General features: G+C 40.7%; 1 protein-coding gene across 1 annotated transcript; it reads right to left on the reverse strand.

The window, feature by feature from the left end:
• Positions 1-1,448: 1,448 nt before the first annotated feature.
• On the reverse strand, positions 1,449-2,596 carry LOC116902954 (vomeronasal type-1 receptor 101). Its single transcript, XM_032905279.1, has one exon. It carries the CDS (start codon positions 2,569-2,571, stop codon positions 1,639-1,641), a length of 933 nt encoding a protein of 310 aa, XP_032761170.1. The 5' UTR covers positions 2,572-2,596; the 3' UTR covers positions 1,449-1,638.
• Positions 2,597-24,272: the final 21,676 nt, after the last annotated feature.

The following is a 24,272-nucleotide window of genomic DNA, read 5'->3' on the forward strand; positions in this document are numbered from 1 at the left end:
GAACCAAAATTATACATTGATAAAAATAAAAGTATCTTCAAAAAATAGTGCTGGTCTAACTGTATGTCCACGTTTAGAAGAATGGAAATAGAAAATTCAATACATCATGAATGGAATTAGAAGAATTCAATACATCATAAATTTTTCAGGCAAATGAGAGAACTATAAATATCATCATGAATGAGGTAACCCAGAGCAAAAAGCACATGCATGGTTCGTACATAATTCTACGTGGAGAATAACCATAAAGTACAAGATGACCACACTATAACCAACAGAACCAAAGAAGCCAATTCACAAGGAGGGCCCAAGAGAGAATGGTTGCATCTTTCTCATAAGACTGAATAAAAAAGATATTGAAGGCGGATGGAAAGAGGCAACAAGATGGGAGAAGGGATGGGGAGGAATCATGTATACAGAGAGCAGGAGAAAGATAGAAATCAGTAAGGGCAACATTTCTGGGACATGTCAGAGACCTGGGATGGGGAGGTTCCAGGGTTTCTCTGGGGGCAACTCTACCTGAGAGTTCTAGCACTGGAGATAAGGGATCCAGAAGTAGCTGTTTCCTGTAGCCAAAAAAAACTCCCAGTGGAGAGCTAAGGACAAACCTTCTACCTATAATGTGTCCTACCTACAAGATGTGCAGTGACACAAATAGAGCGGAGAAGAAAGGAACACCAACCAATTCCAGGCCTAACTTGAAAACTATCCCATGGGCAACAATCAATCCTTGACACTATTAATGAGACCCTGTTATGCATGGAGACAGGAGTCTAGCATACCTGTTCTCTGATAGGATCCAATGGGCATGAAGACCAACAGATAAAACTAAAAGATCCTAGAGTGCTCACTGAGACTAAACCAGCAACCAAAGACTAAGAACAGGCTGGACATTCCAGCAGCCAATGGAAAGAGATACTGAGAAGCACAGCCAGACATTGGATGGATCTCTGCGAGTCTTATGAAAGTGTTGGCTGAAGGATTCAGGGAACAGATGAGGACAGGGACACCATAGGAAGACCAACAGATTCAACAAACCTGGACACTTCGGTGGTCCCAGATATTCAACTACCAGCCAAAGAGCCACCACAGGATGGACCTATGTCTGCTGCAAATATGTATCAGATGTATGTATGGCTTCGTCTTCATGTAAGTCCTCCAAGAATTAGAATGGGTGCTGTCCCTGAATCTACTGCCAGCTGGTGAATCCTCTTCCCTTAACTGTGTCTCCTTGTCTTGCCTCAGTGGGAGAGGATATGCCTAGTCCTGCAGGGAATTGATGATGTGCCACATTGAAGGAAATGGTACCCAAAGTAGACTACACTTGACAGAACAGAAGGGGAGAGGATATGGAGGGAGGACTTGTGTGAGGGGTACTGAGAAGAGAGGGGGCTGACATTAGGATGTAAAGTGAATAAATAAACATTCAAATGAAATTTTATTTTGAAAAAAAGGTGTAGTTTGTGGATTAATTTTCTTTTACATACTTTTATACACATAAAGTAAACACATTTAAGAGAAATAAGATAATTTTATATGTTAAACTTAAATTAGACAATGTTTTTAATATGTCATGAGCCATAACTCTGATCACAATTTACTAGACTATATTCATGATCCATACTCATCAGTGAATAATCAAGTATTTACTATTCTGCCACACATTGACCTAAAAAACTTGATTATGTGCTTTTCAGAAAAAACAAACACAAATGGGCTGATGGTGGCATAGCTATGGGACACAATAATTTGGACACAGTAGAAGATTGACCCATCCTTGAACTTAGTCCTTGAGTGGAAGATAACAGTGCCTAAAATGTAGAAAACCACAAACAAGGTCATAAGCAGCAGGATGGTCCTGGTGGCCCTTTGCTGTGGGGATGATTTTGAAGAAAGGCTGATGCTGTGAAGATGCTGGACCTGCTTCTTGTGCCTCCATAGGAGAATCACCATGTACCCACTGGACAGAGCCATGAGACTGATAAGAAAGGCTTCCCTGGTGACCATCAGTAAGGAAAATGTGCTTGTTCTGGAGTAACTCATGGGTAGAAGAGAGCAGGACTGAGTAACATACATAAAATGATCTGAGGTTAAATTGGAGGTAGCAATGACCAATACAAAGAGGTGACTGCTAAAGGACATATAGAGAACACAGAAGAAAAGAAAGGCACCTGAGATGTGATGGGGAGATTTATGTTTAAATGTTGTTAAACAGGAGCTTCTAGAACTGAGAGTGAAGGTCCAAAGGATATGCAGTAGACAGGCAGCACAAAGGTTGAAACCCCTCAAAAGTCTGTGAAAATAGATAAGGGACCTGCACGTGGTAGAATCCCATATCCCCTGAAACATAAACATGTCTGCAGCTATGAGTCCCATGGTTACAAGCAGCATTAGTTGGGTTAAGGATAAGAAAGCAATGCAGAGATCAATGGGCTTAGACCTGTTCTCTTCAAAGAACATGCAGAGGTGGGCAAAAAACAGGACACTGTTAGCTGAGATCCCAACACTCAATTCGGAGAACAAGGTGATTTTCATGTTAGTGTCAGAGGGGAGTATGTTGTCTTTATTCATTGTGTGTTGGTTTGAAGCAAATACCAAAAACCTGAGAAGAAAAGAGAAAACACTTCATTACAAAATACAGCCTTGTTCACAAATGCCAACCTACAATGAGATGGCAACAAGATGTCACCTAATCCCGATTCCATGTCACCAACGTCAGCTCCAGCTCACACTACCTCAAAGCCATCCTTACTGTCTCCACTGTCTTAATGCTTTCCAATAAAGGCTGAATTGACTGCACTATTGTGAGGCAGCTACCTCAGAATATAAACTTTCCTGTACATTAAAAATTTCCATGAATTCTAAGAATTAGTTCCCTCTCCAGGTCCATGGGTTTGGGTCATTCTGGGGCAAGAGCCACAACTCATTTGATAATCAGACGCAAAATAGCTTTACATATCTGTTTAGTTTGAATGGAGAAGATTGAATAAAATTAGAAATATTTCCTCCTAGTGGACTTGGTGCCCATAGGTTCCAGTGGACAGGGTCATTTTATTTCAGTGTCTGCTTTATTCTGCACCTTTACAACCATGACAGATATTCATTCTCTCTCTCTGTGTGTGTGTGTGTGTGTGTGTGTGTCTGTTTCTACTACACTTTTTCCTCTTCTCTCCCTATTTTTAATATCCTTGCCACTGTTTCTCACAGAGCTTTTCTCTGTGTAGCACCACTACCTCCCAAGAGATTGGATTAAAGACATGTGCCAACGTTGCCTGGCCAGCCCAAATATTCTTAATAAATCTCCAGAAGAATTGGTTACCAATTTGAACTCTGAATCAAAGTCTACACACTGCCATTTCCTCAGAGACTGACTTTAAGTACTTAGAGCTCCAGTCACCTCCTCTACAATATATGGAGAGTGACTCCTGTACCTGTGTCAAAGGACCCTAGGGGTGAAAGAACGTGCTGTATATATACCCACTTAGTCAAGGTTTCTACATCTGCAAAAACATCATGACCAAGAAGCAAGTTGGGAAAGAAATGGTATATTCGGCATACACTGCCACATGGCTGTTCATCACCAAAAGAAGTCAGGACTGGAACTCAAGCAGGTCAGGAAGCAAGAGCTGATACAGAGGAAATTGAGGGATGTTTCTTACTGACTTGCTTCCCCTAGCTTGCTCAGTTTGTTTTCTTATGTAATCCAAGACCACCAGCCCAGGAACCGCACCACTGACAATGGGCTGGATCCTGCCCCCTTGACCACTAGCTGAGAAAATGCCTTACAGCTGTGTCTCATGAAGGCATTTCCCCAACTAAGGTTCCTTTACTGTGATAACTCCTGATTGTGTCAAGTTGACACACAAAACAAGCCAGTACCCCCAACAAAACTGAAACTGTTTCTGGTACAGAATGATCTCTACAGACATGTCAGCTGATGGTTTTCTCATGCAAGGTCTTGTCATGTGGACTGGGAGAGACAATTCAGCTCTGATAATGAATAATCTGTTCTTTCCCTGACTAAAGACAAAAAGACAAAAATAACCAATACAGTAGAATGATCCAATCATGTTCTCTTTCTAAGCAATTTGAAATCCTGGGCTTTCTCCAAATTCTTACTGACTCTGCATCCAACATCTCACTTCAATCTTCTGCCATGATACCTCTATCAAAATAGCCTGGAATCAAATATCACTGTGAACATATACTTACTTTTTATCTTTTGGCATGTAAAATCAGGTTGGAAATTAAAAATACAGTTATAATAGACTAAGGTCATCGCATTCCATGATCATAATTAAATGAAAAGTATCCACCCAGTCTTGAAAGATAGGCTCCACAGGAGTCTTCCATGTCCTTCTAGGTGCAGGAGGCTTCTCCAGATTTCAGAGAAACCTGCACAAGGGACATGAGAAATGCAGAGGTTATTTTATGTAGAACTCAGCATTTCCTTTAATGAACATTTAGTAAGTGTGAGGCCTATACTGTTGTAAAATAATTCCTAGATACATAGTAAAGGATTATGAGCTAAAAATCAAGGGTATGAGATGAAATAATTTCATACTTCTTAGTCCATATTCTACTGTAATATATTACATAAACAAGGAGCAAAATGTTTAAAATATTCTAAATATTTATCAAGAAAACTTGTCTTTGCAACAGAAAAAGACCAGGACAAATAACTGTGGGTCCATGTTCAATCTTGCCAATGCAGGGAGCTGGACTCCGTTTCTACAGTGCAACCACTGTTGGGCCTGGGCTTCCTGGCCTTCAGGAAAGATTTGAGACTTGGCTCTTAGAACAGGAAAATGCAATCTAGGATATACATAGGTGGAACTTGATATTCCCTGACTCCTGGGCATCTAGTTGCTGCCAGAAATTTACACAGAGAAGTTGTGAATGAAATGTCAAGGAGCCACTGGTCCATGAAAAGGTCAGCACCTGGGGGTTGAGGAGACATCTAGCCCTGAGATGGGGCTGGGACTGCAGGCTTAGCTCAGCCAGGAAGATGGCAATGTTTTTCTGGAAATACAAAGAGACTTTCTATGGGAGGTTTATACAGCAAGGCTCTGTAAGCAAAGGCCTACTCCAACTAACTGCTGCAGTGACACATGAAAGAGACAGTCGGACCCAAACCCTTGAGGAAGAGAGCTGACCACCCAGGAATGCAGACCTTTTGGGACCACAGGACAGACTACCACCTCTACACACCTCTGCCCACATCACTGGTCCTAGGGGAAACTGCGTAGTGCCTGTGGGCACAGGGATATAAGAACAGACAGTCACCAGTACCCACAGTTCTGGTCTGCACTTAGGTAGAAACTGAACCAGCCGAACAGCTCCCTGCACCTAAATCCAATGGAGGAGAGAGCTGGACCTTCAGAAGTGTGGATACTACTGAGAAATCAGAGGAGACTACCCTCTGCTCACAGTCCAGGCCCAAGAGGGAACCCTTAAATCACTATTGCTTAAATAGGTCCCGCTGAGTGCAAGGACCTATGAGCAATCACAGGCAGGACCTATTGATTCCTGCCCATGCCTCGAGCTGTAAGACAGTCTCCAGAATCAGAGACACACCTCACAGAACAGGTAAGACCCACTTTTCTGCTACCAAGTCACCTGTCTGGTGGATTTGGGATACGCAGAGGCAGAAGTCCTCTGCGTCAGGGCACTTCCTCTTTCTGGCTCTGCCCAGAAGTGAACTGATACATTCCCACAGTTCCCTGCACCCAAATCCCATGGGGAAGAGAGCTGATCAACCAGGAATGCAGACATCCTGAGACTGCAGGACAGACTGCCACCTCTGCACACCTCTGCACACATCCCTGGTACAAGGGGAAACTGCACAGTGCCTCTGGACACAGGGATATAGGGACAGACAGCTGCCTGTTTGCATGGTTCTGGTCTGCACCTGGGATGAAACTGAAATGGCTGAACAGCTCCCTGCACCCAAATCCCATGGAGGAGAGAGCTGAACCCTCAGAAGTGTAGGTACTCCTCTGAAGTCAGAGGAAACTAGTTCTGCCCACAGTCCAGATTCAAGAAGGAATTGCATAGTGCCAACTGTACCTGCTGGGTGCAAGGACCTACAAGCAATCAAGGGTAGAAGACTTTCATTCCTGCCTGTGCCTAGAGTTCAAGGAAAGTCTCCAGGAGCACCAACACACCCGAAATCAGAGCACCTGTTCTCAGGAAAGGCTGAAATAAAACAGGAAAACAGTTCAACAGGAGTGCTGAAACAAAGGCCTACAGCAGGGTCAAGTCACTCTCAGAAACAACAGACAAGCAAACACCACAGACAACCCAATGGCTAGAGGGAAGCACAGGAACCTGATGAACAGAAACCAAGACTTCTTGACTCATCTGAGCCCAATTCTCCCACCAAAAAAAATACTGGATATCTGAACACACCAGAAAAGCAAGATTTAGAATGAAAATCACATTTTTGATAGTGATTGAAGACTTTAAGAAAGACATAAAGAACGCCCTTAAAGAAATGCAGGAAAACACATGTAAACAAGTAAAAGTCCTTAGAAAGGAAACACAAAGAAAGAAATTATAAGAAAGAATTATAAGAAAACTCAAACAAACAGGGGAATGAATTGAAAGTGGAAAGAGAAACAATAAAAAGGCACAAAGGGAGAAAAGCCTGGAGATAGAAAACCTAAGGAAGAGACAAGAAGATGTAGATACAAGCATCACCAACAGAATACAAGAGATATAAGAGAGAATCTCAGGGGCAGAAGATACCATAGAAAACATCAACACAACTGTCAAAGATAATGTAAAACACAAAAAGCTCCTAGCCCAAAACATACAGAAAATCCAAAACGCAATGAGAAGATCAAACGTAAGGATAATGGTTATAGAAGAAAGAGAAGACTCCCAAATTAAATGGGCCAGGGAATATATTCAAGAAAATTATAGAAGAAAACTTCCCTAATCTAAAGAAAGAGATGCCCATAAGCATACAAGAAGCCTGTATAACTCCAGATAGATTGGACCAGAAGAGAAATTCCTCCTGTCACATAATAGTTAAAACACCATATGCACAAAACAAAAGAAAGAATATTAAAAGCAGTAAGGGAAAAAGGTCAAATACATATAAAGTTGGACCTATACGAGTTAAACCAGACTTCTCACCAGAGACGATGAAGGCCAGAAGATCCTGGACAGATGTCATACAGACCCTAAGAGAAAACAAATGCCAGCCCAGGTTACTGTATCCAGCAAAACTCTCAATTAACATAGATGGAGAAACCAAGACATACATGACAAAACCAAATTTACACAATATCTTTCTACAAATCCAAACCTAAAAGGAAAATAAATTGTAAAGCCCAACACAAGAAGGCAAGCTACACCCTAGAAAAAGCAAGAAACTAATCTTGTAGCAAGAAAACAAAGAGACTACAAGCACACAAACATAATCTCACCTCCAAATACGAATATAAAAGGAAGCAACAATCACTGTTCCTTAATATCTCTCAACATCAGTGGACTCTATTCCTCAGTAAAAGGACACAGATTAACAAACTGGATACATAATGAGGACCAAGCATTTTGGTGGCTACAGGAAACACACCTCAGAAACAAAGACAGACAGTACCTCAGAGTAAAAGGATGGAAAACAACTTTCCAAACAGTCTGAAGAAGCAAGCTGGACTAGCCATTCTAATATCGAATAAAATCGATTTTCAACCAAAAGTCATCAAAAAAGATGAGGAAGGACACTTGATATTCATCAAAGGAAAAATCCACCAAGATGAATTCTCAATCCTAAATATCTCTGCTCCAAATACAAGGACACCTACATACATAAAAGAAACCTTACTAAAGCTTAAAGAACACATTGCATATGACACAATAATAGTAGGAGATTTCAAAACCCCACTCTCATCAATGGACAGATCATGGAAACAGAAATTAAACAGAGACATAGAAACACTAAAAGAAGTTATGAACCAAATGGACTTAACAGATATTTATAGATGTTTCTATACTAAATCAAAAGAATATACCTTCTTCTCACCACCTCATGGTACTTTCTCCAAAATTGAACATATAATAGGTCATAAAACAGGCCTCAACAGATACAGAAAGATAGAAATAATCCCATGCATCCTAACAGACAATCACAGGCTAAAGCTGGTATTCAATAACAATAAGGAAAGAACACCCACCTATACATGGAAGTTGAACTATGATCTACTCAATGATATCCTGGTCAAGGAAAAAATAAAGAAAGAAATAAACACTTCTTAGAATTTAATGAAAATGTAGTTACAACATACCCAAACTTAAGGGACACAATGAAAGCTGGGCTAAGAGGAAAACTCATAGCTCTGAGTGCCTGCAGAAAGAAACAGTAGAGAGCATATATCAGCAGCTTGACAGTACACATAAAAGCTCTATAACAAAAGGAAGAAAATGCATGGAGGAGGATCAGAATGTAGGGAATAATCAAACTCAGACCGGAAATCAAGTAGAAACAAAAAGTTCTATTTAAAGAACCAAAAGAACCAAAAGCTGGTTTGCTAAGAAAATCAACAAGATAGATAAACCCTTAGCTAGACTAATGAGAGCACACACAGAGTGTATCTAAATTAACAAAATCAGAAATACAAAAAAGGAAGCATAACAACAGAATCAGAGGAAATTCAAAAAATCATCAGATCCTACTTCAAAAGCCTATATGCAACAAAACCTGAAAATCTGGAAGAGATGGATCATTTCCTAGACAAATACCAAGTACTGAAGTTAAATCAGGAACAGATAAACCATTTAAAAAACTCCATAACTGCTAAAGAAATAGAAGCAGTCATTAAAAGTCTCCCAAGCAGAGAAAGCCCAGGTTCAGATGGGTTCAGTGCAGAATTCTATCAGACCATCATAGAAGACCTCATACTAATACTTTCCAAACTATTCCACAAAATAGAAACAGACAGAGCACCACCAAATTCCTTCTATGAAGCCACAATTACTCTTATACCAAAACCACACAAAGAAAGAAAACTTCAGACCAATTTCCCTTATGAATATTGATGCAAAAATACTCAATAAAATTCTTGCAAACCAAATCCAAGAACACATCAAAACGATCATCCATCATGATTAGGTAGGCTTCATCCCAGGGATGCAGGGATGGTTTAATATATGAAAAACCATCAATGCAATCCTATATATAAACAAACTCAAAGATAAGAACCACATGATCATTTCAGTAGATGCTGAGAAAGCATTTAACAAACTTCAACACCGCTTCATGATAAAAGTCCTGGAAAGATCAGGAATTCAAGGCCCATATCTAAATATAGTGAAAGCAATATGCAGCAAACCAGTATCTAACATCAAACTGAATGGAGAGAAACTTGAAGCAATCTCACTAAAATCAGGGACTAGACAAGGCTGACCACTTTCTCCTTACTTATTCAATATAGTACTCAATGTCCTAGCCAGAGCAATCAGACAGTGAAAGAAGGTCAAAGGGATACAAATTGGGAAGGAAGAAATCAAAATATCACCATTTGCAGATGATATGATAGTGTACTCAAGTGACCCCAAAAGTTCCATCAGAGAACTACTTAAGCTGATAAACAACTTCAGCAAAGTGTCGGGGTTTTAAATTAACTCAAACAAAACAGTAACCTTCCTCTACTCAAAGGATAAAGAGGCTGAGAAAGAAATTAGAGAAATGACAACCTTCACAATAGCCCCAAATAATATAAAATATCTTGGTGTGACTTTAAACAAGCAAGTGAAAGATTTGTTTGGCAAGAACTTCAAGTCTCTGAATATAGAAATTGAGGAGACCTCAGAAGATGGAAAGATCTTCCATGCTCATGGAATCAGGATTACTATAAAATGGCCACTTTGCCAAAAGCAATCTACAGATTCAATGCAATCCCCATCTAAATTCCTACTCAATTCTTTATAGAAATAGAAAAAGCAATTTGCAAATTCATTTAAAATAAAAAACCCAGGATAGTAAAAACTATACTCAACAATAAAAGAACTTCTAGAGGAATCAGCATCCCTGACTTCAAGCAGTATTAAAAAGCAATAGTCATAAGAACTGTATGGGTACTGGTAAAGAGACCGGCAGATCGATCAGTGGATCAGAATTGAAGGCCCAGAAATGAACCCACATACCAGTGGGCACTTGATCTTTGACAAAGGAGCTAAAACCAACCAATGGAAGAAAGATAGCATTTTCAAAAAATGGTGCTAGTTCAACTGGCAGTTAGCATGAAGAAGAATGCAAATCGATCCATTCTTATCACCATGTACAAAGCTTAAGTCCAAGTATATCGAGGAACTCCACATCAAACCAGATATACTCAAACTAATAGAAGAAAAAGTGGGGAAGAGTCTCGAACACATGGGCACTGAGGAAAATTTCCTGGACCAAATACCAATGGCTTATTCTCTAAGATCAAGAATCAAAAAAGGGACCTCGTAAAACTGCTAAGCTTCTATAAGGCAAAAGACACTGTCTTTAGGACAAAACAGCAGCCAAGAGATTGGGAAAAGATTTACCAATCCTCCATCTCATAGCTGGCTAATATCCAAAATATACAGAGAACTCAAGAAGTTAGACTCCAAAGAGCCAAATAACCCTATTAAAAATGAGGTACAGAGCTAAACAAAACATTCTCAGCCAAGGATTATGGAATAGCCAAAAAGAACCTAAAGAAATGTTCGGCATCCTTAGTCATCAGGGAAATGCAAATCAAAACAACCCTGAGATTTCACTTCACAGAAGTCAGAATGGCTAAGATAAAAAAAACTCAGGTGATGGCAGATGCTGGCAGGGATGTGGAGAAAGATGAACAGTCCTCCATTGTTGGTGGGATTGCAAACTGGTACAACTCTGGAAATATTCTGAAAGTTTCTCAGAAAATTGGACATTCCACTACATGATGATCCAACTATACCTCTCCTGCATATATCCCCAAAATTTGTTCCAATGTACAACAAAGACACATGCTCCACTATGTTTCCAGCACCCTTATTTATAATAGCCAAAAGCTGGAAAGAACCCAGATGCCCTTCAACAGAGGAATGGATTCAAAAAATGTGGTATATCTACACAGTGGAGTACTATTCAGCTATCGAAAACAATGACTTCATGAAATTCATAGGCAAATGGAATGAACTAGAAAATATTATCCTAAGTGAGGTAACTCAATCCCAGAGAAACACACTTGATATGTACTCACTGATAAGGGGATATTAGCCAAAAAGCTTGAATTACCCAAGATGCAATCCGCAGACAAAAGGAAGTTCAAGAAGAAGGATGATCAAAATGCAGATGCCCGCACTCCTTCTTAAAAGGGGAAAAATATCCATAGGAGGGGATTTGGAGGCAAAATTTAGAACAGCAACTCAAGGAATGGCCATTCAGAGCCTGCCCCACATGTGGCCCATATATATACAGCCACCAAAACTAGATAAGATTGATGATACAAAAAAAATGCATGCCAAAAGGGACATGATATAGATCTTTCCTGAGAGACACATCCAGAGCATGTCCAATATAGAGGTAAATGGTAGCAGGAAACCAGTGAGCTGTGAACTGAGTATTGAAGTAGCTTGCAACCCCAAAAAACAACAATGCCAACCAACCAGAGCTTCCAGGGACTAAACCACTACTGAAAGACGATATACATGGAGTGACCCAGGGCTCCAACTGCATATGTAGCAGAGAATAGCCTTGTTGGGGCACCAGTGGAAGTGGAAGCCCTTGGTCCTACCAAGATTGGACCCCGAGTGCAAGGGAATATGGGAGCAGTAAGGGCGATGTATGTGGGGAATAGCCTTATGTGGGAGGAGGAGTGTATGGGAGGGGATTGGGGCTTATGGACAGGAAACTGGGAAGGTTAATAACATTTGAAATGTAAGTTAAGGAATATATCTAATAAAAAAATTTTAAAAAGAGACAGTCCATACTTCCAAACTGTTTATCAGTGGTTCGTTGTGGAAAATAGTTGTGTACCTACTTCTCAAGTTGGGCCAGAGATTTCATACCTTTTTGAGAAGGAATGTACAGGAAGGGAAGCTTATTGGCTAAACTCTCACTGCCTTGAAGGGACACATTAGCATGGAAAACTCTGTTTTGTGCTATTTGACAAACATAGGGAGCTTAGCACATATTCTACCCCAGGAATCTGGCAGGGAGCAGGGAGGCACCTACTCTATCAGGAGTGGATACTCAGTTTCTGGAGTCTCAGAGTTGCTCTAAATTACCAAGTTTCCTGACATGGCCTACTGTTCCACAGAAAAGCAGTCAATTTGTAAAGTTGGGGATCCCAGTCTCAGTGGATCCATCTACCAAAGAATTCCTACAGCTGAGGCTCAGAGAACACTGCACAAGTTGGGTGTAATCATTGAAAAGCTGGGCCATCAGGGAATTTACTGTGAGATGATGTCTCCTGGTCCTGTTAAGGAGATGTATCTGCCTAAACATGAGCTAACCAGGACAACACTGAGACATGCCAAGGTACAGGAAAGCCCACTACTCAGACTACACAAAAAACTGCAGACAGCTAAGGAATGCTAAAGACAGGAAGAATCATCTTCTCCAGAGGAGAGCACACCAATTGGACGTCCAAAAACAAAATTAGCATGGAAAACTCAAGACGGATGATCAAAATGTGAATGCTTCACCCTTCTTTAAAAGGGGAATAAGAATACCCTTGGCAGGGAATAGAGAGGCAAAGATTAAAACAGAGACAGAAGGAACACCCATTCAGAGCCTGCCCCACATGTGGCCCATACATATACAGCCACCCAATTAGACAAGATGGATGAAGCAAAGAAGTGCAGGCCGACAGGAACCGGATGTAGATCTCTCCTGAGAGACACAGCCAGAATACAGCAAACACAGAGGCGAATGCCAGCAGCAAACCACTGAACTGAGAATAGGACCCCATTGAAGGAATCAGAGAAAGAACTGGAAGAGCTTGAAGGGGCCTTTGAGACCCCATATGTACAACAATGCCAAGCAACCAGAGCTTCCCAGGGACTAAGCCACTACCTAAAGACTATACATGGACTGACCCTGGACTCTGACCTCATAGGTAGCAAATGAATATCCTAGTAAGAGCACCAGTGGAAGGGGAAGCCCTGGGTCCTGCAAGACTGAACCCCAGTGAACTAGATTGTTGGGGGAGGGCGGCAATGGGGGGAGGGTGAGGAGGGGAACACCCATAAGGAAGGGGAGGAGGGAGGGGGATGTTTGCCCGGAAACCAGGAAAGGGAATAACACTCGAAATGTACATAAGAAATACTCAAGTTAATAAAAAAAAATTAGCATGGAAAACACACATACGAGGAACAGTCCACACACTGAGCATGTTGTAATGATTCATTTGAGAATATGTGTTATGTAATGAAGAGAGGCCATCAAAATAAATGACAGCATAGGAGGGTAAAGGGTTTTGAGGAGGATATGAGATACTATAAATCCTAGTATAATAATTTTTTTTAGAAAATCAAAGAATTTTGAAGTGAAGCAATAGGGAAAATGTGGGAATTCATCAAACCTGGGTAAGAATTAATAATTCAGAGCTGGGGTGAATAGTTAGTGAAAATATTTAATAATTTGTCTTTGTGAAATAGGTTGGGCAGGAAGAAGGTAAGGTTTAGAAGGCAGAACAGGAGAACAAAACACACCTCGAGCAGGAAATGACCAGAAGAATCCTGAGCATTCCTTGATAGAGCAACTGTAAAAGCCTCAAATAAACAGGAGAGCAGAGATGGCCCCTTGTTCTACATGGAGCCAGGAACCCAAGGCTGTAGGCACTGTGCCATCCTTCATTTCAACAAATCATGGACAGCCTGAGATTTCTGGCATCATCAATAGGTCACAAGTTAGTGGCCAGTGTTCAGTACAACAAGGATTTGACCTTGTCATCTCCAAGGGAAGTAGAAATTAGAAGGAAGGAGCAGACCTCACTGCAGAACACACTGCATGCTGGATGCTTACGGCCCTGTGAGTGCACTGCATCCAGGGAAGAGAAAAGCAGAGTGTCTGTCCTCCTCTATAACATGGGTACAGTCTACCTACACCCTGGTGCTGAGAGGCTGTGTAAAGAGCAGGGTTAAATCAGGTCTGAGCAATCCCTGCCTATTCTTATGTTTATGAAACAGTTTGCTTATGTTTGTCATAGTCTCACAGCTCAGATTTACCACACTACCATTGCTCTCACCCCCGCTGTGCCTCCTCTTACAATGGACCCAAGCTTTGGAATGTGGGAATGCCTCTGCTTCATGAAAGTACGTTCTGTTTAGAATGCAGTTCCATCAGGCAATAATCTTTATCCAACAATTCGACTTGGAGAACAACTTGGAAGACAGTGAGAAGAAACCACCAGTGACTCATACAAGGAAATCCATCAGTAAGCAGATGTCAGCACTGTGTCCAGAAAGGCCATGAAGAAAGGGGACTGTATGGTTGTGATGGAGGAAACCCTGAAGAATGTGTTGGCCAAGAAGTGACTGAAATGCTTTATATTGTCCTCTGGGCTCTCACTTGTAGCTAGACTGTTGCAGTATTTCAAAACACATCTCTAAAACCTCCAAAAATGCCAATGTGTTCTTATGGTGAACGGACAAGAAGTCCCAGTAAAGCCTTGTCACAGACCTGACAGGAGTTTTGTCACAGGTGCCTGCTGTTACTATGGAGACTGAGTCATTCTGCAGTAGAAATTTTTGTGTTATAACCTGTGATGTGATGGATGAATCCCATGATGGAACAAGGAATTAATGGCCTTACTGTCCAGCAACTTTGATCATCTCTCTGTAATACAGAGAGAGAGATAGAATTAGGCTTATATCTCTCTAACCCCATGAGAAGATACAAGTTGGAGAATTGTTGGATGTAGTAAGAGAGACCAGGGCTAGAGAAAGCAACAAAAAACAGGTTGCCCCATTGTTTGAGTGTTGTGTAATTGTTAATCCTAAGAAACCAGAGTATCAATTCCTGTTCTTAGGGCCCGGGGAAACCATTAGCCAAAACCACAACCAAGTTTAGCATGGCCTTGAAATTTCAAAACTGGCAAAAATGTAACCTAGCTGAGACATCCCATGGGGCAGAAAACAGGCTGACAACTTCTGAGTTCTAGTAGCTCTAGGTGAACTGGGATTGAGAAACAACACAGTGTGAGGATGTGCACTGTGCAGCCTTGATCATGCAGGTTCATTTCCATGGAAAGCTTCTCCTGTCATACTTAGGGTTTTATTGCTGTGAACAAACACCATGACCAAGAGAACTCTTAGAAGGGCAACATTGAAGTAGGACTGGCTAACAAGCTCCAAGGTTCAGTCTATTACCATCAAGGGAGGAACATGGCAGTATCCGGGCAGGCATAGTGCAGGAGGAGCAGAGGGTTCTACATCTTGTTCCAAAGGCAAACAGGAGAAGACTATTTTCCTGGAATCTAGTAGGAGGGTCTCAAAACTCAAGCCACAGAGAACCACTTCCTCCAAAAAGGCAACACCTACTCCAATAAGGTCACACCTCCTAATAGTGCGACTCCCTGGGCCAACCATATTCAAACCACGAGATTCCACTCCCTGGCCCCCATAGGCTTATATAGGCACCTGAGAATATGCATAGTATAGTATAGTATAGTGTAGTATAGTATAGTATAGTACACATAGTATAATAAACAAACAGATTTAGGCCAATTTCCAACATCCTAATACTGCATATCAGTCTCAAACATGTAAAATATTCAATGTTTAAAGTCTCCTCAAGATTCATCCAATCATGTAATAGTAATCTGCAAAGCAAGACAGGACACTAGCTGGGCAAATTCCAAATTCTTCATCTCCATGTCTGAATCCAAAATGGTTTCAGAACTCCAACTCCTTTTTCACCTTTGTCAACTGCAACAAACTTCTTTTCCTGGGCTGCTTCCACTGCCTATTGGCAGCTTTCCTCAGCAGATATCACACAGCAATGGCAGCTCAAACATTTTCGGGTCTCCAAGAAAATTTCTACATTAGAGCTTCTTGTTCCAGTCTGCAATCCACACCTGATCTTCTGATATGCTCCAAAGGGCTTGGACTACACATTAATATTCTGCTCCTCTGAAAACTCTAGAGCCAGGCTTCCACAGTTCAACTCATCCTCAACAACAAACTCCTCCATATTCCTAATAGGATATCACATAAGCTCCACTTACAGCATCCCACTGCACTCCAAAGGCCCAAGGGTCACATTCTTCCAAGAAAAACATGGTCAGTCCTATAACAGCAAGACCACATTCACTGTCATAACCTTCATCTTAGAGATTTACTGATATGAACTGACACCTTGACCAGGGCAACTTTTATAAGGACAACATTTAGTTGGCACAAGCTTACAGTTCAGAGGTTCATGATCATCAATATGGCTTCCAGGCATGCATGGTGCAGGAGAAGCTGAGAGTTCTTCATCTTGTTCCAAAGGCAAACAGGAAAAGACTGGCTTCCAGGCAACTAGGATGAGGGTATCAAAGCCCTTGCCAACAATAACACACTTCTTCCAACAAAGCCACACCTACTGCAACAAGGCATTATCTCCTAATAGTCTCACTACCTGGGCCAAGCATATTCAGACCACTACAGCTTTATATCTATGAATTATTCAAACCACAGAAGTCATGTCCAATAACAATTTGAGACACCCAAGGTGAAGACATTAAATAAAGCTGTGGGTTTAAGGTTGTCTTGATAATGTGAGATGTGGTAATGTGAGATCTGTAAGAAAGAATAAGTCAGGAAATTCAATGTGACTTAAGGGCTGAAACAGAAAATCAGTTAATTTTGAAAAATGAGTGCAAACCAAACATCTATGAGTATTCCAAAAGTGAGCAAAATCTATGAATTTTAGGTGTTACTAAAAATGATTATTCTCAGAAGACACTATGTTCGTTACCTAAGTAGCATTTCCCTGTGCTGAGCAGCCACCAGAGCTCAGCATCTCCATTGCAGATGCTGAAAACCTCCTTGTAGCCTGCAAATTCCTCCACGCTGACCTATGTGGGTGTCTGAGACCAGACATTCTGATTCTGCACTTGGGTGCAGGGCACTTACCCAGATGGATGTGGCATGGGAGGACTCTGTGCCTGAGGAGATCCTGCATAGGATAAAAGGAGTCTTTAATGTACATCAGCAATTTACAATTTTAGTGTTTGTACAATGTGACAAGTTTTCACACTGGAGCATGGAGAAGTGGCATCCCAGTGGAGCATCTTCCCTGACTTTGATCTTATTCCCTGTGATCTGGATAAAAGCCATCTGGGGAGGTATGGACACAAACTTTATCTGAGTTATCTTGGAATGCCTGGGGAGGGATCAGAAAGTTTTCACCAACTAGACAACTCTAACTTTGCTCATTTTGAACCTCAGGTGTAATCAAACCCAAGCAATTTCACACTTTGCAATATGTCTTTCCAGGGATGAGACACTCATGGTCTTCCCATGATTTCCCAATGATTCTAAGGTTCTCACCCTAGAGTGCTAACTGGGAGCCTTTTGCTCAGTCAGTCCTGATGGGGAACATCTGTTTTCCATGTAGTGTTGGTTCTGTATGCCTTAATTTCCATGCACTCAGCTTCAGGATTTGAGCTGTGAGTGACATTTACAAGTAAATTTAAAAAGAAATGATAGGAAAGTAGAGGGAGACGGACAGAGCTGGTGGCCTTTTTTGAGGCAGTCTTGGGCACATGAAAGCAGCTTAGTCCAGATTTAACCTAAACTCATAGTACCACTTACTTTTCACTCTCTGATTCATGTTTGGAGTCAAGATGTGAGTTCTCATTAAGAGGATACCTTAAGAGAATAAAATTTACTAGAGGCTGAAACTCAACTTTCACTTGATGCAGAACATTGAGGTTATCATGAAAGAATTAAAACTTTGCATCAGAAGCTGAACAAAGATCTTGACAACATCATGGTTTGACTCCAAATTTATATAAAGTGATGGTGTTATCAAATAATTAGTCTCCATAGTGATTGCTGGGGAGTTATGTTGACACCTAGTGCACAGTGATGAATTGAAGCTGTGAGGAGCTCAGAAATCTGATACGTTTCCAGTGAAATCCTGCTTCGGATTCAGTGCTGAAATATTTCAAAGAGCAAGCTTGATGACTTCCCTTCATTCCCATAGTGTACTGCTGTACAAACATTTCTGGTGAGTCACAATGGACCATGCTGCTTTCAACTGAGCCAACACAGGTCCTTGATCCTCAAAATCAGGTGATACATTATCCTCATTCTTTTGCAAACCACAGTCTCAGATATTTTTACTCAGAAGAAACTATACATATACTAACCCTGCATATAGAAGTCTCATCAAGAAATAGGAGATAAAGGCTTTGCTGAAAACAATGGTAACAAAACAAATGAGCTTGATGTTTGCATCTAATTTGTTTCTCTTTTTTTCTAATAAAATGACCCAACATTTACTGATCTTAATTGCACTCAGTCACAATTACTTCTGTTTTAACCGTATTTATTCTTCCCATTCTCATTTGCCTTGAATTAAGCTTGATTATAAGAGACATATACTGATGACTAAACTGGAGCAGTTTGAGCAACTTGGCCAACTCAAACAACCAGTAAATTGGATGACGAAAATCCCTTATTATAAGCGTGTTATGCAGCAGTTTCATCCAGAGTTAAAAATCTTCCATCTTGGAGGGGAAATGTATTAGTCATAGAATGAAAGTGAGACACCAGGATATTTTAGGACAGGATGCTTACAAGGAGGTGAGACAAGATTTCTAGAGCAGAGTTCCTCACCATCCCTAACACTGCAACATTTTAATACAGTTTCTCATGTTGTAGGAACCCCAACCATAAAATTATTTTTGTTGCTACTTCACAAATATAACATTGTTATTGTTGTGAATCTTTTTTTATTTAACAAATATTTCAAACATCTAAATTTCAATTTTGTAATGAGAATCTCTTCTAAGTATTATGTGACAATAAAGAAGCCTATGGACAATGTGCTGAGTTAGAAAATAGGAGGTGGGACAGCCAGTAAAGGGGGTGGGGATATCATAAGGTTCAGGAGAACCACAGTGGTTTAGACATGCTAACCAGCCCAGCCTACATGGAGTCCAGCAGCCTGCCATATGAGCACACTGTCACCTATTACTCTGCCTGAGACAGTGTCACGGCCTGCATCTGAGCTGTGTCAGAAATACTGAAACAGGAGGAAAGTGTCATGGGCCAGAGAGAACAGATGAGTTTAGTCTGAAGACTTGCTTAAAATTGTGTTTAGATATTAAGGAACAGAGCAAGAGTACTAAGAATCCATTCATACTTTGTCAGGAAACTTCTTAGTCACCTTGCATTGAAAATTCAGGGAGAAGCAGTATGAAACTTCTGAAATTGTTCCACATTAAAAAAAAGATATGAGTTATCAGTTCCTTATTCCAGCTACCATCCCTGCTGCTTGCTGGCATCCTTTCTCCCCACAATAGTGCCATAAGGCAAATGAATTGGAACATTTCCAAAAGGTTGAGTAGATCTAGTGAATGAATAGTTCTGTAGGAAACTAGCCAAGTCCTGAATGAATGTGCCTAATTTGACATTGGCACAGCTCTATCAATGACCAGTGCTCAGACCCATATTAAGGACAAAATATTCTCTGGGAAAAGCTCAGTGGGATTGCAAAACCTTCCTCTAGTACAAGTTGGAATGTTCTCAGTGTGTGCAGAGAATTTCCACCATAACTTCCCCTTGCCCAGAGTTACAGCCTGAAGAATGCCCCCTACAAAGATAATTACTCTTAAGAGCAGGTAAACCTTAATCCATGTTCAAGTGCATGCAATAACCTACTTCCTTCCTTATCTGTGCACAATTACATCACTTACTTTGTCCACCAATTATAATATACTCATATAGGGGTACAGTGTATTCTCCATCATAATTACAGTTACAGGAAACCAAACCAGGACATGAAGCATGATTCTGGTAGGTCTTAGTTTGCTCCCACAGGCAACACCTCAGTCAGAAAAGATGTTTGAAGCATTTACACTCAGCTTTGCCATTTAAAGAAGTATGTCCATTATAAAATAATTTGTGGTGAAAATCTGTATGTGTTTATTTGCTTGTTCTTTTTTCATTTCCTCAGTGCCTGTAGACTTCTGGGATCCAAGCTGTAGACAGAAGAGGCTCAAGATGAAGATCAATATTTCCAGAAGATGAGGTTTGTTCAACAACCACATATAGCATATGCTATGAAGACAAGTGATCAAAGCAAGGACATGAATGAAGGGAGAGGCTGATTGCTCTCCAGATGTTTAGAGATGGAGAGTATCCATCTAATAAGTAGTAGAAGTATCACAGGTATGAAGGTCAGTAAGAACGCCCCCCCCCCGCTCTAGTCAACTCTTCATTAAATCCAGAACTGAACCTGAAGGTTGATAAGCTACCTAACCATGGAATTTCAACTATCAAACAAACTAGGAGATAGAGTTATTTTAGGAGGACTTCTTCAAGCACAAGATTGTAAAGATAGGATAAAATTTTCCATCTCAAAGAACATTTTCCTGAAGGGAAGGATTTCAGAGGTTCTGTGAACTAATAGAATATTTCAGCACTTGCCACAATGTATGTATCCATGCTTTCCTCCAAAATCAATATTGAATCTCCCATATGTATCATTATTAGAATGCTAATTTTAAGGAGTGTCATGCAACTCTTCCTTCTTAGATTAAAAAAGAACTTCATATAAAGGTAGGCACAGACCAGACAGAATGGAGCACAATGTAGACAGTAGGGCTTCACTATGGCCCAGTAAAGAGAAAGGATTTCCAGGTGCTGAAGATGTCAAAATATGGGAGGTACATCTGGCCATGCTAGGAGACGTGAGTTTATGAACTGCTGGCTACCTGTTACCTTGGTGGGTTACCAACTACTGGGAAGAAAGTTATCTACTAAGGAACAAAAATGTACTATCATCCCCTTACTTAAGTGCAAATGTGCATGGGCATGTCAGCATTATGAACAGAATAAAGCCCTTGGGGAAGTGGATTGTTCCAGAGGCCTTGGGAAAGTAGGAAGCCTACCTTGTATTTCGAGCCAGACAATAGGCTCTGTGGCTCTCATCCCTAAACAGTGAATTTCTGCAAGTCACCATTGATCACTTTTACCATTGAGAATTCATCATGCTATCCTGTAATAGACTCTTGTAATCTGCACTATGCTCTGTGGGAAGTCATTCTGAAATCACCAGGTTCAGGGAACCCAAAGAAAACCACAGTGTGATCTTGGGAAGTCATCCTCTCACAATATTCTAACACTAGTCCCCGAGAAAACACAGCAAAGATAAACATAAGTGCATCTGTCCCTCACATGCAGACTTCCACCTGGCATACAGTTTTGACATTGTGCACTGAAAGTTGCTGCTAGGACACAGTTTTTTGCATTATAGTGGTTTTCACCACAAATGATTTTATAATGGACATACTTCTTTAAATGGCAAAGCTGAATGTAAATGCTTCAAACATCTTTTCTGACTGAGTTGTTGCCTATGGGACAAACTAAGACCTACCAGAATCATTCAATTTGCTTCATGTCCTGGTTTGCTTTCCTGTAACTGTGATAAAATACTGTGACCAAAAGCAATGCACAGACATTAATTTGTTTGAAGATCCAAGCCATATAGACTGCTGGTGAAGGAAGCCAGGGCAGGAGCTCAAGTAGGATCTGAAACAGAAACTACAGAAGAAGGTTTCACACTGACCTTCTGCCCTGGCTTCCTTAGCAACCTATCTTATTAGGAAGCCAGGAGTTGACTCTAAACTATATCAAATTGACAATTGAAGTTAACCAGATGATTTTATTTGGGTTTCTCATTCATGCAACGGTCAGTTTAAAGGCCAACATTCTATTGCCCATTTACAAAATCATGTAACACAAACACTTGAAAGCTTCTGCTTGCAACTTTCCCTAAACCCCTAGAGCCGGATATCATATGTCCTGATCAAGCAACACCCAAGAGGCCACCAGGAATGTTACAATCCCAATGTAAGCACTGGAGAGTCTTTATCTGAGGTCAGACCTGGTCATACTGTCAGAGAACATTGCAAGATCTGCTCCCATAGTATACAGAGATGTGCTGCAGTGTTCTGCTAGTGAGTTTTTGTCAGTGTGACTCAGGCTAGGGGCATCTGAGAAGAGATAATCTCAATCCTAAAACAGATTGTCTCATGAGTAAGACTGTGGGATATTGCTTAATTTATGATTGATTAGGTAGGTCCCATCCACTGTGAATGGTGCATCCTTGGGCAGGTGGTATATGAGAGCAAGCCATCAGAAGCAAGGCAGTAAACAAGCAATGTTCTTTTGTTTATTGGCTACTTTCTTTACTTATATCTCAAATGTTATCCCTTTTTCTCATTAGCCCTCCAGAATCCCTTTACACATTCCCCCTCCCACTGCCTCTATGAGAGTATTCTACCCACCCAACCTCTCTCTCCAATACACCCACCCTGGCATTCCCCTACATGGGGACATTGAGCCTTCATGGGGCCAAAGGCCTCCCCTCTCCTTGATGACCATTAAGACCATGCTCTGCTACAAATGTAGTTGAAGACATGAGTCCCTCAATGTGTACTCTTTGGTTGGTGGTTTAGTCTGTGGGAACTCCGGGGATGCTGGCCAGTTGATGTTATTCTTCCTGTGGGATTGAAAACCACTTGAGCTGTTTGAGTGCTTTTTCTACCTTTTCAATTAGGGACCACTTTTCAGTCCAATGATTGGCTGAGAGCATCTGACTCTGCATTTCTCAGGTTTGTCTAAGCTTCTCAGGAGACAGCTATGCCAGACTCTTGTCAGTATGAGTTTCTTGGAATCTATGATATTGTCGAGGTTTGGTGACAGTATATGAGAGGTATTCCTGGGTGGGACCATCTCCAGATGACCCTTCCCTCACTATCTGCCCCACACTTTGTCTTTCTATTTCCTCCTGTGAATGTTTTCTTTTCCCTTCTAATGACTGAAGCATCCACTCTGCTCTTCCAACTTTATGAGCTTTATATGATCAATGGATTTTATCATGGAAATTCCGAGACTTAGGGTTAATATCCACTTATCAGTGAATTCATACCTTGTGTGATCTTTTGTGAATGGGTTACCTTACTCAGGATGATATTTTATAATTAAATCCATTTACCTAAGAATTTCATAAAGTCGATGTTTTTAATAGCAGAGTAGTAGTCCATTGAGTAAATGTAGCACATTTTCGGTATTCATTCCTCAATTGAAGGACATCTGGGTTCTTTCCACCTTCTGGCTTTTGTAGATAATGCTGTTATGAACATAGTGGAGAAGGTGTTCTTGTTATATTTTGGAGCATCTTTTGTGTATATGCCAGGAAGTGGTATAGCTGGGTCCTCAGGTAGTACTATGTCTAATATTCTGAGGAACCTCCAGTCTGATTTCCAGAGTGATTGCACCAGCTTGCAATCCCACCAACAATGGAGGAGTATTCCTCATTCTCTATATCCTTACCGGCCTGTGTTATCACCTGAGTTTTTGGTCTTAGCCATTCTGATTGGTATGAGATGAAATATCAGAGATTTAAATTTGCATTTACCTGATGAATAAGGATGTTGAACATGTCTTTATGTGCTTTTCAGCCATTCGTATTCTTCAACTGAGAATTCTTTGTTTAGTTCTATTGCACACGTTTTAATAGGGTTATTTGATTTAATGGAGTCAAACTTTTTGAATTCTTTGTATATATTGGATATTACTCTGGTATTGGATATAGGGTGGGTAAAGATATTTTCCCAATATATTTGTTGCTGTTTTGACCTAATGACAATGTCCTTTGCCTTACAGAAGCTTTGCAGTTTTATGAGGTCATATTTGTCAATATTTGACTTAGAATATAAGCCATTCATGTTCTCTTTAGGAAATTTTCTCCTGTGACTATGTGTTTGAGGCTCTTCTGCATTTTCTCTTCTATTAGATTCAGGGTGTCTGGTTTTAGGTAGAGGTCAATAATCCATTTGGACTAGAGCTTTGTACAAGGTGACAAGAGTGGATTGATTTGCATTCTCCTACATGCTAACCTCCAGTTGAACCAGCATCATTTTTTAAAGTGCTTTTTTCCATTGGATAGTTTGAGCCACTTTGTCAAAGATCAAGTGACCATAGGAGTGTGGGTTCATTTCTGGGTATTCAATTCCATTTCATTGATTCACATGCCTGTATCTGAACCAACACCATACAGTTTTTATCAAGACTGCTCTCTAATA

This window comes from Rattus rattus, chromosome 6 (assembly GCF_011064425.1).
Source record: "Rattus rattus isolate New Zealand chromosome 6, Rrattus_CSIRO_v1, whole genome shotgun sequence".
NCBI lineage: Eukaryota > Metazoa > Chordata > Mammalia > Rodentia > Muridae > Rattus > Rattus rattus.